General features: G+C 44.2%; 1 protein-coding gene across 1 annotated transcript in view; it reads right to left on the reverse strand.

Moving 5' to 3' along the window:
- Positions 1-7,453: 7,453 nt before the first annotated feature.
- The window catches only part of LOC115462237 (zinc finger protein 431-like), a 54,231-nt gene continuing 45,172 nt past the window's right edge, over positions 7,454-16,512 (reverse strand). Inside the window, 3 exon segments of the mRNA XM_030192248.1 lie at positions 7,454-7,947; positions 8,197-8,337; positions 9,010-10,365. Coding sequence (XP_030048108.1) covers positions 7,454-7,947; positions 8,197-8,337; positions 9,010-10,365 — 1,991 coding nt within the window.

Below are 16,512 nucleotides of genomic sequence, written 5' to 3' on the forward strand. Positions count from 1 at the left end.
GGCAGCAATGTTGGATAAGCAGGCCGATACTTTGGCCTGGGTTTCCAGCAGTGATGTCTGGTGTGGAGAGATAGAGCTGGGTGTCGTCAGCATAAAGATGATATTGGAAACCATGAGATGAGATCAGCGAGCCCAGGGAAGAGGTGTAGATTGAAAAAAGAAGGGGTCCAAGGACAGATCCCTGGGAACTCCAACAGAGAGCGGGATAGGGGTGGAGGAAGATCCATGAGAATGTACTCTGAATACTCTGAAGGTATGGTGGGAGAGATAAGAGGAGAACCAAGAGAGGACAGAGCCCTGGAACCCAAATGAGGACAGTGTGGCAAGAAGTAAATCATGATTGACAGTGTCAAAAGTGGCGGATAGGTCGAGGATGAGGCTGGAGTAGTGACCTTTGGATTTGGCAAGGAACAAGTCATTACAGACTTTAGCGAGTGCCGTTTCTGTTGAGTGTAGAGGGCGAAAACTGGATTGAAGCGGATCGAGGATGGTATGAGAGGAGAGAAAAGCAAGGCAGCGGCTGTGAACGGCGCGTTCAAGTAACTTGGAGAGGAAGGGTAGAAGGGAGAATGGGCGGTAGTTGGAGGGACAGGTAGGGTCAAGTGATTGTTTATTGAGGGGTGATGTGACTACGGCATGCTTGAAGGTGACAGGGACAGATGCAGTGGAGAGAGAGAGGTTGAGGATATGACATATGGGGGGGGGGGGGACGTGACAGTAGGAGAGATAGTGTTAAGTAAGTTGGTAGGGGATGGGATCAGAGGAACAAGTGGTGCATTTCGAGGAGGAAAGAAGGTGGACGGTTTCCTCTTCAGTGATATCAGGAAAAGAGGAGGTGGAGGCCTGGGTTGGTTGGTTGAGGGAGTGGGTTGAAGGGGAGGAGGTGGCTTGGTAGTGAACTCAAGGTTGATCTTCTGCACCTTGTCTTGGAAGTAGTCAGCCAGTGATTGAGGAGAGAGTGAGGGGGTGGGGGGTGGGAGCAGAGGGCACTTTGAGGAGGGAGTTATGGGTGGCGAAGAGACGACGAGGGTTGGAGCTGAGAGAATTAGTCAATTGGGTGTAATAGTCCTGTTTGGCAAGGAATAGGGAGAACTGGAAGGAGGATAGCATGAATTTGTAATGAAGGAAATTGGTATGGGTGCGAGATTTCCTCCAGAGGCGTTCAGCAGATCGGGCACAGGAGCGAAGGTATCGGATGCAAGGGGTCAGCCAGGGCTGGGGATTAGTACGCCTTGTGGGACGGGGGATGGATGGTGCAAGGGTGTCTAGAGCAGAGGAGAGAGTGGCATTGTAAGTGAAGACAGCCTTGTTGACAGACTCGGAGGACATGATGGAGGGAGGAGATTAGAAATACTAGAGGATAAGGTGGGAGGGTCGACAGCCTGGAGATTCCTGGAAGTAGTGGTTAATGTTGGGCGGGGCTGAGGGAAGGGGTGATGAAGTGTGAAGGTGATCAGGTGATGATCAGAGAGAAGGAGAGCTGAAGCGTAGAAATTGGAGGGTGAGCAGGTAGAGGAGAGGACGAGGTCAAGACAATGGCCAGTTTGGTGAGTAGGGGTGGTGGAGCACAGCTGGAGGTTGAAGGAGGATGTCAGAGTGAGGAACTGAGAGGCGTGAGAGTTGGATTCTCTCAGCTCAAACCCTCAACTTCTCTTCGCCACACTGAACTCTCTCCTCAAAGTGCCTCCATCTCCAACTCTCCCCTCACTATCTCATCAGACCCTAGCTGAGTTCTTCCACGACAAGCTTCAGAAGACAAACCTCGAATTCTCAACCAAGCCACCCCACCTCTCCCTCCCCTTATCCGTTCCCCTAACTCCCCAACCCCTCCGTCCTTTTCCTCCTTTCCCGAAGTCACAGATGAGGAAACATCACATCTTCTCTCCTCCTCAAAACAAACTACCTGTTCCTCTGATCCCATTCTTACCCACCTTCTTAACACCATCTCTCCTACTCTCACCCCTTTTATCTGTCATATCCTCAATCTTTCACTTTCCACTGCGACTGTTCCTGATGCCTTCAAACATGCCGTGTCACACCACTCATTAAGAAGCCTTCACTTGACCCTACCTGTCCTTCCAACTATCGACCCATCTCCCTGCTCTCCTTCCTCTCCAAGATACTTGAACGTGCCGTTCACCACCACTGCCTTGACTTTCTTTCATCTCAAGCTGTTCTTGACCCACTCCAATCTGGCTTTCGCCCTCGTCATTCAACTGAAACTGCACTTACAAAAGTTTCCAACGACCTGTTACTGGCCAAATCCAAAAGTCTCTATTCTATCCTCATCCTTCTCGATCTATCCACCACTTTTGACACTGTTGATCACAGCTTACTCCTTGATACGTTGTCTTCACTTGGATTCCAGGGCTCTGCTCTTTCCTGATTCTCCTCCTACCTCTCGCTTTGCACCTTTAGTGTACACTCTGGTGGATCCTCTTCCACTTCTATCCCACTACCAATCAGTGTACCTCAGGGTTCTGTTCTCGGTCCTCTCCTGTTCTCCATCTACACTTCTTCCCTTGGCTCTCTGATATCATCCCATGGTTTTCAATACCATCTCTACTGCTGACGACTCCCAGATCTACCTCTCTACTCCCGAAATAACCAGCATCCAGCCTGCCTATCTGATATCGCTGCCTGGATGTCTCAACATCATCTGAAATTTAACATGGCCAAAACCGAGCTTCTCATATTTCCCCCTAAACCCACCTCTATCCCTTTCTCTATTTCTGTGGATGGCACTCTCATTCTCCCTGTCTCATCAGCTCGTAACCTTGGGGTCATCTTCCCAAAACCTGTCGTTTCTTTCTCTATAACATCAGCAAAATCCGTCCCTTCATCTCTGAGTACTCTACCAGAACCCTTATCCACACTCTTATTACCACTCGCCTAGATTATTGCAACCTGCTTCTCACCGGCCTCCCACTTAGCCATCTCTCTCCTCTTCAATCAGTCCAAAACTCTGCTGCGCGACTCATTTTCCGCCAGAGTCCCTATGCTCACAAAAGCCTCTCCTCAAGTCACTTCACTGGCTCCCTATCCGTTTCCGCATTCAATTCAAACTTCTCTTACTGACCTATAAGTGCATTCACTCTACCGCTCCCCAGTACCTCTCAACTCTTGTCTCCGCCTACGCCCCCCCCGGGTACTCCGTTCTGTGGATAAATCTCTCTGTCTGTCCCCTTCTCCCATGGGCAAGGACTGGGGGGGGACGAGGGGGGGCATTGCCTCCCCCCAACTCTTCTTACCGGAAGTCACGGGGCGCCACTCGTAAAAGCACCAAACAGGCAGCTCAACTCCGTCCTTCGCTTTCCTGCCCTCTCAGCGTCCCGCCTTCCTCTGATGTCATTTCTTTTCGGGCGGGCGGAACACTGAGAGGGCAGGGAAACGAAGGATGGAGTCGAGGTGCAGGTGCTTCCTGTTTGGTGCTTTTCCAGTTCAGAAACGAGTTTGCCGCTCTGCTCTTCGCGCTGGTACCAAATACCATTGGAAGTTAGTGAGCCAGCCAGTCAAGAAAGGAAGAAAGAAGAGAAGGCGCCGCAAAGTCATTTGGTAAATGAAAAATCTCAGTTTTCCCCGCTCCCCTGTGCAGCCAGCCGTCGCCGTTCACTTGAGTCAAAAAAAACAGCAAGCAAACCTGTGAGCTGCTGCTGCCTGCCTGCATCCACCACGTTGTAGACTACAGATGTCACTGCACTGGGCCTCAGTTCCTAATTACACAAGATACCCCTCCACACCACAGTCCACACATTTGTGATATGTTCGGAGTCTCTCCTCCCTTCACACTAGAGACTCCAGTCTCCACCGTCAGAACTCTGTCCCTCATCAGGAATGCTGGAACTTATAATCCTGCCATAAAACCCTCTACACTGGGTTTTAAATTTTGAAATCACAGACCACTTACTTAGCCTTTGACCAAATAATTTGATGTCTGGCCAAAAGTCAATCTTTTAAAATTGGTAGGGTTTGGAGGCATTCCATGGGTAGAGCTCACAGCCAGGTAACCATATAGGGGAGATATTCCAGTTAACTTTATGTAGTTATGTCGGCCACAGGTATAGCAGATCCAAGATATCTGAATAAAGTTATCCAGATATCTGTACTCTGCAGTATCCACTGTACATCTGGTGAAAGATATCCAAATAACTTTAATTCAAATATAGGCCCCCACAACATTTCTGAAGTAGTTGTGAATAATAATAATAATCCATTCACAGCAGTATAAAGTTCATCAGAAAATTCAACCATATCACATCAGTAACAGGGGTTTCCTCTCACTAATTGGCATTGGGGCATCTCTGTTGCATCCTCATAGTTCCCACTGCCTATCCAGATAATGGCATTAAATATACATATATTTTTAAGAACCAAGCCCAGTGTTTAAAAATACATGCTTGAAGCTTTGGATGAATATTGAGTTGTAAATTATCATTGGAACATAAGAAATATGATGGCAGATAAAGGCCAAATGGCCCAACCAGTCTGCCAATCCTCTGTAACCCTTAACTCCTCATTTTCCTAAGGGATCCCACATGCTTGTCCCATGCTTTTTAAAACTCAGACAGACCTCGTCTCCACATCCTTTACCGGGAGGCCATTCCACGCTTCCACCACCCTTTCTGTAAATTAATCCTTTCTTGATGCCTCCTAAGCCTATTTCCTCTTAACTTCATCATATGCATCTACCACGTTATAGTTCTTTACTGTTGGAATGTTATTTAAGTGTCAACCATGGAATTGTATGAGTATGGTTTCTTTGTTTCATTTGGGGGGGGGGGGGCAAAGGATGGGGTGGAGTATATTAGCTTATTCATCTGCATATATATATATGCAAATGAATATGCTAATATGGCGGAAGGAAGGAAGGGAAAAAGAGCTGGCTTTTTTTGGGAATAACCATAATGAAAATGTATGAGATATCAAGCCAAGCTCTTTCTCCCTCTCTCTCCTTTTCCTTAACCCCTCACACGTGAAACACCATTTTAAGTGCACTCTTTCATCTTCGATGCACACCTCTTTCTCTCTAGTTCATCTTAACTGTCTGGTTTAATCTCCGTTGGGAAGCCTAGTGTTTATAAAGATGATGGAATATCTTAAAAATTATATTGTTGTTACCACAGTGACATCAAAATTCATGTTTTTTTACTGGAGAGGAAGAGGGAGTGCTGGGTAAGAGGAAAGAAGGAAGGGAGGCAGAAAGAGCTTGGCTTGATATCTCATACATATTCATTATGGTTATTCCCAAAAAAAGCCAGCTCTTTTTCCCTCCTTCCTCCATATTAGCATATTCATTTGCATATATATATATGTTTAGTTACATTTGTACCCCGCTGCTTTTCCACTTCATGGCTAGGCTCAATGAGGCTTACATATACAGGTACTTATTTGTACCTGGGGCAATGGAGGGTTAAGTGACTTGCCCAGAGTCACAAGGAGCTGCCTGTGCCTGAAGTGGGAATTGAACTCAGTTCCTCAGGACTAGAGTCCACCACTCTAACCACTAGGCCACTCCTCCACTCGTATATATATATATATCTATATATATATATATAGATATATATATAGATAGATACACACAAATGAATATGCTAATATGCTCCGCCCCATCCTTTGCCCCCCCCCCCAAAGGAAACAGTCAAACTAGCCTATGCCTTCTCCTCTATTGCTAATTCCAGACTCTGTTCCTTTTATCTCGCTGCACCTCACGCCTGGAATACTTCCCGAGCCTGTACGTCTGGCCCCGTCTTTGGCCGTTTTCAAATCCAGGTTAAAAGCCCACCTCTTTAACGCTGCTTTTGACTCCTAACCACTACTCACTTGCCCTGTACCCTTTTATCCCCACCTCTTTAATTCCCTTACTTCTTAGCTGTTTTGTCTGTTTGCCTGTCCTATTTAGATTGTGAGCTCTTTGAGCAGGGACTGTCTTTTCATGTATGGTGTACAGCGCTGCGTATGCCTTGTAGCGCTATAGAAGTGATAAGTAGTAGTAGTAGTAAATTCCTAACATTGCGGAGACAGTTTGTTCCTGGTACCTTCCTTATCTGCTTAGAATACAAGCTTAGAAGCAGTGGTAATAATGAACAGAATAAATGTTAAAGTACATATCTCCATACAGGCTTACCTTAATGTAATTTATATAAGTAAATATATGTAATATAATTCATATATGTAACTCCCTGTCCAGAAGAGCTTATAATGTTACCATTTTTACAATGCTTAAAGTGCAATGAACTCCTGCACACTCTCTACTGAACTGCCACACAGGTTATACATACTGGTCCACGATCCTTGTTCTTAGCAGGGGTGTAGCCACGGGCGGGCCTGGACAGGCCCAGGCCTAGCCACTTTGCCTCCAGGCCCGCCTAGCCAATGTCCGCCCCAGGTGTCAGCACTCACCACCTGCCTACCAGCTCCATCGACAAGCAGACGACCCTCTTCTGCCACACAGCCTTAAAAAAAAAACCTTGGTGAAACGCCTTGCGTCTGCTCTGCTCTGCTGTAAAGTAAGCAGCAAATCGCTTTGTCGCTTCGGCCCTTCAATCACTGTGTCCCGCCCTCGCGGAAATATGAAGTTACATCAGAGGGCGGGACACAGTGATTGAAGGGCCGAAGCGACAAAGCAATTTGCTGCTTACTTTACAGCAGAGCAGACGTGAGGCATTTCACCGGGGTTTTTCTTTTAAAGATGAACTCACTGAATTTGACCATCTCTATTGTATGTAACTGTGTAGAAAAATGAGCACAAAATACAGAGTTTATAACTGCCCGGCAGCCACCCGAGATAAGTTTATTCAGCAGTAAGGAGGTCTTCAGCTGGCAGGGCTTGGGGATCCCTGCCAGCAAAGGTACTTCATTTACTTTGGTAGGGTGCGGAAATTAAGTTAGGGTTTTGTTTTACTTGAAGGGATCCAGGTGGAAATTAAAATAGGGTTTTGTTTTAATTAGAGTGGGGTGCTGGGAGGGGGGTGGAAACTAAATTAGGGTTTTTAGGTTGGTGGAGGGGCAGTGATAAAATGTTGGCCCACCCACTTTGTTCTGGGGCCCGCCCAAAATTGGCTGTCTGGCTACTGGTTCTTAGGCATGTCTTAATGCATTAAACTATGTGACAGGCCTACGCCATCCCTCTTTTCAGATATTCCTAGTTGTTTGTCCAGGCCATTGGCCTGCTCTGACCTTCCTCTCTGACAGTAACCCCTAGTTTTTGAAACATGCATAACATCTTGAATATTGATTTATTGCAAGCCCAGTCAGATGGTTCTTCCCTCTGAAATATTTATCACCTTCTAAATATTTAAATGGTTTACCTCCCTTGAGTCCTTTTGTGCTATTTCAATTGGACATTATTAAAACATTTATCACATAATATTTAAATGTTTTTTTTCTTCCGTATGAGTTTTCGTGAACTTTCTCCTTGGCCTTCCTTCTGAAACATTTATCACATTAGGAACACTTATGGTTTGTCTCCTGTATGAGTCATTTTGTGGCATTCTAGGTTTACCTTGCTTCTGAAACATTTATCACATTCTGAACATTGAAATGGTTTCTCTCCTGTATGAATCCTTTCATGCCTTTTCAGAGTTCCTTTTGAGCTAAACAATTGATCACATTCTGAACATTGAAATGGTTTCCCTCCTGTATGAGTTCTTTTGTGCCCTTGTAGCACTGCCTTTGTTCAGAAACATTTATCACATTCTGGACACTGAAATGGTTTCTCTCCTGTATGAGTGCTTTCGTGGCTTTTCACCTCACCCTTGGTTCGGAACCATTTACCACATTCTGAACATTGAAATGGTTTCTCTCCTGTATGAATCCTTTCATGCCTTTTCAGAGTTCCTTTTGAGCTAAACAATTGATCACATTCTGAACATTGAAATGGTTTCTCTCCGGTATGAGTTCTTTTGTGCTGTTGTAGGTCTGCCTTTCTTAGGAAGCATTTATCACATTCTGAACATTGAAATGGTTTCTCTCCTGTATGAATCCTTTCATGCCTTTTCAGAGTTCCTTTTGAGCTAAACAATTGATCACATTCTGAACACTGAAATGGTTTCTCTCCTGCATGAGTGCTTTCGTGGTTTTTTACCTCACCCTTGGTTCTGAACCATTTACCACATTCTGAACATTGAAATGGTTTCTCTCCTGTATGAATGCGTTCGTGGCTTTTCACCTCATGCTTAGTTCTGAACCATTTATCACATTCTGAACATTGAAATGGTTTCTCTCCTGTATGAGTTCTTTTGTGCTGTTGTAGGTCTGCCTTTCTTAGGAAGCATTTATCACATTCTGAACACTGAAATGGTTTCTCTCCTGTATGAGTTCTTTTGTGCTGTTGTAGGTCTGCCTTTCTTAGGAAGCATTTATCACATTCTGAACACTGAAATGGTTTCTCTCCTGTATGAATGCGTTCGTGGTTTTTCACCTCACGCTTAGTTCTGAACCATTTATCACATTCTGAACATTGAAATGGTTTCTCTCCTGTATGAATGCGTTCGTGGTTTTTCACCTCACCTTTGGTTCTGAACCATTTATCACATTCTGAACATTTAAATGGTTTCTCTCCTGTATGAGTCTTTTCATGAAGTTTCGCCTCGCCTTTGGTTCTGAACTGTTTATCACATTCTGAACATTGAAATGGTTTCTCTCCTGTATGAGTCATGTGGTGGGTTTGCAGGTTCACCTTACTTGTGAAACATTTATCACATTCTGAACATTGAAATGGTTTCTCTCCTGTATGAGTCTTTTCATGAAGTTTCACCTCACCTTTGGTTCTGAACTGTTTATCACATTCTGAACATTGAAATGGTTTCTCTCCTGTATGAGTCTTTTCATGAAGTTTCACCTCACCTTTGGTTCTGAACTGTTTATCACATTCTGAACATTGAAATGGTTTCTCTCCTGTATGAGTCTTTTCATGAAGTTTCACCTCACCTTTGGTTCTGAACTGTTTATCACATTCTGAACATTGAAATGGTTTCTCTCCTGTGTGAATTCTTTTATGCTGTTTCAGACTCCTTTTCACACTAAACGATTGATTACATTCTGAACATTTAAATGGTTTCTCTCCTGTATGAGTCATATGGTGGGTTTCCAGGTTTGCCTTGCTTGTGAAACATTTATCACATTCTGAACATTTAAATGGTTTCTCTCCTGTATGAATCCTTTTGTGAGTTTTCAGCACATTCCTTGTTTTGAACCATTTCTCACATTCTGAACATTGAAATGGTTTCTCTCCTGTATGAGTCATTTCATGAAGTTTCACCTCACCTTTGGTTCTGAACTGTTTATCACATTCTGAACATTGAAATGGTTTCTCTCCTGTGTGAATTCTTTTATGCTGTTTCAGACTCCTTTTCACACTAAACGATTGATTACATTCTGAACATTTAAATGGTTTTTCTCCTGTATGAGTTCTTCCATGCTGTTTCAGATGACTTTTACAGGTAAAGGATTTCTCACATTCTGAACATTGAAACGGTTTCTCTCCTGTATGAGTTCTTTCATGAAGTTTTAGCTCAGCCTTGGTTGAGAACCATTTCTCACATTCTGAACATTGAAATGGTTTCTCTCCTGTATGAGTTCTTCCATGCTGTTTCAGATGACTTTTACAGGTAAAGGATTTATCACATTCTGAACATATAAATGGTTTCTCTCCTGTATGAGTCCTCTCGTGAAGTTTCACCTCACCTTTGGTTCTGAACCATTTCTCACATTCTGAACATTTAAATGGTTTCTCTCCTGTATGAGTTCTTCCATGCTGTTTCAGATGACTTTTACAGGTAAAGGATTTATCACATTCTGAACATTGAAACGGTTTCTCTCCTGTATGAATCCTTATGTGGTTTTTCAGCCAAGTCCTGGTTGAGAACCATTTCTCACATTCTGAACATTGAAATGGTTTCTCTCCTGTATGAGTCATATGGTGGGTTTCCAACTTCGCCTTGCTTGCGAAACATTTATCACATTCAGAACATTGAAATGGTTTTTCACAGTATCCAGATGGGTTAGTTTTATGCATACCTTGACAGTCATGAACTTCAGTCCTAAGCCCACTTATGTGGTGCTCAATAAAATTGGAGTCGGTAGTAAAGGTTTCCCAAACATCAGCCCTTTTAAAATCTCTCACACCGTTGAGTCTTCCAGGTTGTTCAAGTGTTGGGAAAAAGCTACAGTTTCTCTTTTGTCTTTCAAATCTTTCTCCTTTCTGAACTGCTGTTTTCTCACCAGTTGGTATTATGCTACCGAAACCTCCTTCACAGTCTGCTGAAGGATCTGTGCTGTCTCTGGAGGAGTCTTTGTGTTTCCATTCCTCTTTCTGCTGCTCATCACACATTCTCACTCTTTCACTCTCATTCCCAAATCCATCATCTGTTGGATAAAATAGAAGAGTACGATCATTCATTTTACAGTTATGGGCAGGAACGAGGAGAATGTGCTCCTGCCCCACAAAATCCACTGGAGCACCCGGGATAGAGGTGGAACTGGGGGGGGGGGGGGGGGGGGGGGGGGGGAAATGAGAAAGGATGGAACATTGTCAGGAGAGCCCGGGGGGGGGGGGGGGGGGTTGAAATAATAATTTTAAAAAAACTTATGTGGGTGCCAGCCCGATATTCAACAGTTCATGTCCTATGTGAGCCAGCCGGCACCCGCATAACCTTAGGCTCCTCCTATATGCCTCCCCCCTCATAACCGCCCCTTATTTTGAGAGCGATCACAGGCAATATTCAGGGTACCGGTACTACCAACTGGTTCCTGAGAACGTCACCTTTTCCTCAGAACCTTGACCCCTTACCTTGTATAAGTGCGATAAGAAGTTCTAACAAGAATGGGCCCAATTGGGTCCCAGGAAATGTATCTTTTATGTGCCTTCTCAATCAAAAATAAAAGGACATTTTACAGACCCAACTTCTTTGAATTCTAAGCTAAGAGAAATTGTACATAAGTCTCTTGTAAGGAAAGGCCAAGAAGACCACTGACCATCTCTCACTTGTTGGTCTCACCTAACAATGAGATTTTGCCTGTGTAGCCCAATTACCCTGTGTTATTTCTGATGCAAAATATTTTATGTTTCGATCTTTTTTATTAGGTACATATACACACATGGCAATCTTAAAGCATATATACCATATTATCTAATACAGAGTATATTCATATTAACAGGAATTTTCTTTTTCGCCCCGCCCTTTCTTAACCAGTCCCCCCCCCCCTTTCCCTTCCTACCCTCTGTTAATATGTGTTCTAGCTTGAGGCCTATCCACTGGAATGGTGGTGGGCCAAGTTACATGGCCTTAAGCAGCTGAGAAGCCCTGACTAGGCCTAAGAACCCACAAATGGGCTTATGGATGAGAACCTGCAGAAGCAGGACTGCATGATAAGTCTTGACAAAATCTGGTACAACAGTCAAATAGAACATAGCACCTAAAATGTAGGAATAAGTTTGGTTTAAAATGGAGTTTGTTTTTCTATAAGATGGCACACAGATCATAATATGATAAAAAAAAAAAAAAAAAGATGTGAAACTGATATGCTATTATTAAGATATTTTTGTAACCGAGAAAAACAAGATGTTAAAAACAAAATGTTCATGATAACGGAAATGGTGCAAGGTTTTGAAATAGCTAAAACGGAAAAGACAGATGGGTACAGAGGGACACCTGGCCGGAAAGGATAATTTGAGTCAGAAGTTGGGCAATAATAGAAAAAAAAGTGCCATTGACTTGTATTAAGACCTACGCCTATAAAAGAGACAAGATTCTGGCAGATCGTTGGAACATTTTCCCCAACTCTTTTGAAGGAGCAGGGCTATGTCCAATTGAACCCAGAGTCTGATGATTGTACCAACTTGAAGACTTGTCTTTGGGTAAGAAATAAAATGTACTTTTTCTCCTAAAACTATGTTTGTTTTTATTTCCATCTATTCTTTACTTGTCATTTATTCCACAAACTAAACCACACACAAGTAACTCTCCCTGCACAAATTAGAGTTGAATTTTAATAGAATATATGTGGGAACATAAATGGCCAAAGATTCACTTAGATCCTGATAGACAGAAAGCCGTGATTATGGGAATGACTTTTGAACTTCGCCTTCTGATGCCTCCACAACAGAGATATCCCTGGCAAGGAATATCAATGGAATTCAGGGAGGCGTTCCAACAGGTAGTAAAAACACAGACCCTCTTTACACTTCCGTGGAAAAGAATTTCCCCGGGACGTAAAGAGGGACCCCGTATTACTACTTAAATTTACACCTCTTACCCCCTAACCCTCCCCCCCTTCTGCCCTAAGATTATCCTATTACAACTATAGACAATCAGAGAGAGAGAAAGAGACATATGCCAGTTCCACATGAAGTCCACACATCAACTATTCACCAGTCGGCTGCGCACTGCCGGGGTTAACGTGTTCAGAAATGGGGTCCAACAGTTCTGCCAGGTCTCTCCTTTTATTGATGCAAATGTTTGTATATCCATTCTCTCCAGTCTCATTAGGTTAAGAGTTTGCAGCCTCCATTGTTGTATAGTGGGTTGTTTGTTAGTTATCCACTCCGCAAGGATGCATTGCTTAGCCACAACAACAGGCCCTTTGGGGGTTTAGATAAGAGTAAGAAATGTCCAAACAAAAGTCAGGCATCTATCTGCCACTTCGTCTTCCACAGACCTGAAACCTGCGTAATCAATGCAGTCCAAAATTTACATGTCCAAAGCATGTGCCCCAACGTGGCTCCCTCTTCACCACATTTAGGGCACATTCCCCACGGGGACACCCCCATATGGAATGCTCTCCGAGGGGGAACGTAGGCCCGCAGCACAATTTGATACTGTAATTCCCAGTGTGCTGAATATTTAGAGTACTTGCGGATTGACAAGGTGTGTTTTTTCAGTTGTTCTGAGGTTACTTCCGACACGAGTTCTTGTCTCCAAACTATCGCCAGCTGATCGAATCTCACCTCGGGGAGTTCATCCTTTATATGACGGTGGTAAAATGTCAGTGGGACTTTTGTTTGCGCTTCCAAAGTGTAAGCATTGGATAATTCCACCTGTACATCTTCCGTCAGATCGGTCCAAGGTAAAGTACGGATGAAATGTTGTAGTTGGATATAGTGGAAGTAGTCAGCCTGTGGAATAGAGTATTCTCTTTGTAACTCTGAAAAGGACATGAGCCTTCCTTCAAGAGATACACAATCCCTTTCCTTTTCCAACGTTCGAAATCTGGATAAAAACAACCCGGGGGAAATCGCGGGTTCCCAGCGACAGACAGGAAAGGGGTCACTTTAGAAGAAAACTGGTGTAATCTGCATATCCATTTCCATGTTGCTTTTGCCGAGGTCATGATTCCCGTGACCTTCAGTACATCTGGAATTCTCCCACCAGACGAATGCAGATAGTTACTAAAGTGAGTCTGTGGGAGGATCTGCATTTCTAGCTCTGTATTGGAGTAATGAGACCTGGCTCGGAACCAATCATTAATGTGTCTCATTCCACAAGCGGTTGTTATACTTTTCATATTAATTAGTCCCAGCCCTCCGTACTCTACTGGAGTGCACAGCGTCCTCAATGAGAGTCGTGCTCCTTTTCCTTTCCAAAGGAAGCGTCGTAGCATTTTGTTCAAACTTCTCTCTGTCTCAAGACTAATGGTAACACTTGGAAAATATATAGCCACTTTGGGACTATAAACATATTATACATCGCTATCCTACCTAATAAATTCAAAGGGAGAGACTCCCACCCGTGCAGTTGCTGTTGTGTACTCTGTAACAACTGAGATACATTCTGAGTGTATAAGTGTGCTAAGTTTGCGGGCAGTAGCACTCCCAGATATTTTACGCTTCCCTCAGGTAGCTTAAATGGGAGCCTTTTTAAGCTCTGTAGGTTTCCCTCTGTCGCCAGTGAGAGGGCCCATGATTTACTGTGATTCAGTAGAAACCCGGCCACCTGTTTGTATGCCTCAAAGAGTTCCAGAAGGGGTCCCAGTGAGCGGTAGATATTGACCACTATCACTAAGATGTCGTCTGCATAGGCTAATATTTTTAGATGGTGCCCCGCCACTCGCACCCCCTGCACCGCTGCTGCCTGTTGTAATTGGCGTAAAAAAGGTTCTAGAGAGAGTACAAACAGCAGCGGAGACAGGGGGCACCCTTGTCTCGTGCCACGCTGTATGCTGAATTCTGGTGTAAGGACCCCGTTCACCAAAATAGTAGCTCTTGGCTGGTTGTATAGTGCAGTGACCGCGTGCAAAAACCAACCGTCAAATCCCATATGCTTCAAGGTCTGAAAAAGAAAGACCCTGTCAAAGGCCTTCTCAGCATCTAAGCTTAATATCATACCGGGGTCCTTCTCCTCTTGACAGCGTGCCATGGCTATTAGGGCCTTCCTAACATTCAATGTTGCGTGTCTGTTTTTAACAAACCCAGCCTGGTCAGGTCCTATCAACCTGGGCAAAATTGGAGCTAGTCGGTCTGTCAAGATTTTTGCTATCAGCTTAAGATTCGGGCATCTCTTTAGGTTTTCCCTGCTTCGGTATTAACGTAATTGTCGATGTGTTTGCATAGAGGGAGAACGCACCTGTCTTTATGACATCTTCAAAGTAAAACAGCAGCGCACCTCTTGCTTCCGGGGGCATTAACTTATAGTACTCTCCGGAGAAGCCATCAGGCCCTGGAGCAGAGTGTAGTCTCAACTTCTTTATAGCAAATTGTATTTCTTTCATAGTTAGTGGACCGTTCAGTGTTTCTTTCTCTACTACTGTCAATTCAGGAAGTATGGCCTTCTTTAGATAGTCCTGGATTTCTTGTGTGGTGCCTACGGGCTCTCGCTTGTATACGGTGGCAAAATACGTGTGTAAAATCTTTGCAATACTGGTGGGTTTATTTGTTATCTGCCCTGTGTCATCTCTTAAAGAGTCTATTACTCTAGGGCCTCCCCATGTCTTTATGGCTCTGGCCAACATTCGTCCTGGTTTATTACCATATCTACTCAATTTATACTTCCTGTATACCAAAGAATGCGTCTCTTTCTCATGTAAGAGTGTGTTGAGTGATATTTGGATTGTTTTCAGATTTTCTAGTGTCTTTGCAGAGGGGTTGCGAGTGTATGCTCGTTTAGCTTGGATTCACGTTACAATTCGTGCGGGCATAGCTTAGGTCTTAGAAAAATGACTTGATCTGTTATTCGAATTATATCACATTTCTCCATTAGCTTACTGATGGGATGCCTCTTAACTTTCAGGTGCAATGTTTCTATAGTAATAATAAGTCGCGTTTGGACCTTCTCTACATCAGTGTGTAGCGGGCCCAGCTCAACTGGCACATCTGAGATGCTGTGTGGAGTCTCTCCCTTCCCTCTCTGTCCCATCCCACCCCCCCCCCCCCTCCCTTCCCTTTCCAATAGAATTACCCCAGATCATCTGCACAGACTATTGAGCCTGCGAGATTAGGAGTAACACGTGTGGGCGCTTCGAGGCCCCTACCCCAGATCTCTATATCTTTGCTTTCAGTTTGACTTTAGTTACACTTCAGACAACAGATCAGAATTCTATTCAGACACATTTAGTTACCATTCAGTCTTTCTTTCATATCCCGTCCAATAGATGCTGTTCTGTTAGCACTGCTTGCGCTTCTTCCACCGTGTTGTAGGTCTGCCACCGCTCATTAATATAAAGGCGTAGTTTCGCTGGGTACTGTAGCGTGAATTTTATTTTTCTTGTTGCAAGTTGGGCACAAAGTGGGTGGAATTTTCTGCGCTGTTCCTGGATTCTTTGTGTATAGTCTGGAAAAATCAAAATGGATTTACCTCCATATTTCAAGGAGTCCCTAGTGAGCTTGAACCCCTGTAATATTTCCATTTTATGTTGGTAGTTTAAGATCTTCGCCACTATTACCCGCGGCCTTGCGTTTTCCTCTGTGCGCCGTCCCACGCGATGTGCACGTTCTATTATTAGGGAACTGCAAGAATCTGTAAGGGCTAGTTCGGTTGCCAGCCATCGTTCCAGCCAAGTATGTAAGTTGCGTTCTGAAAGCTGTTCTGGCAGGCCCACTATGCGGACATTGTTCCGCCGGGAACGGCTTTCCAGGTCCTCCAGCCTCTCTTCTTGCTCCTTCAGTTGCTGTTGTAGGCCTCGTAAATCTGGACCAAAGTCTCGGGTGTCATCTTCGAGCGCGGATACTCTCGTTTCTAAATCGCTGGTGCGGGTTCCCAATCCGTCCAGGATCAACTGGTAACTGTCAATTTTCTCATTAAGTGCTGCCCATTTCGGGTCCCACGCGCTCGCGATCACTGTCGTCAGTTGAGTTAGTTGCTGGTCATTAAAACTTATCGATGGTGGAGTTTCGGGCAGGCCGTCCACCATTTTCCCTTCCACGTTTCCGGTTTTGTTTTTTCCTTTTTTACTGACCTTTGTGCCATTATATTCGGCGATTTTTGTAAATATTTGTCCAGTTTAAGACGGGTCCAGTCTCTGCAATGTTGTTCGATCTAGGGCGAGGGCCTCAGAGCTAAACAGCAAACGTCCTGCCTA

This window comes from Microcaecilia unicolor, chromosome 2 (assembly GCF_901765095.1).
Source record: "Microcaecilia unicolor chromosome 2, aMicUni1.1, whole genome shotgun sequence".
Taxonomy (NCBI): domain Eukaryota; kingdom Metazoa; phylum Chordata; class Amphibia; order Gymnophiona; family Siphonopidae; genus Microcaecilia; species Microcaecilia unicolor.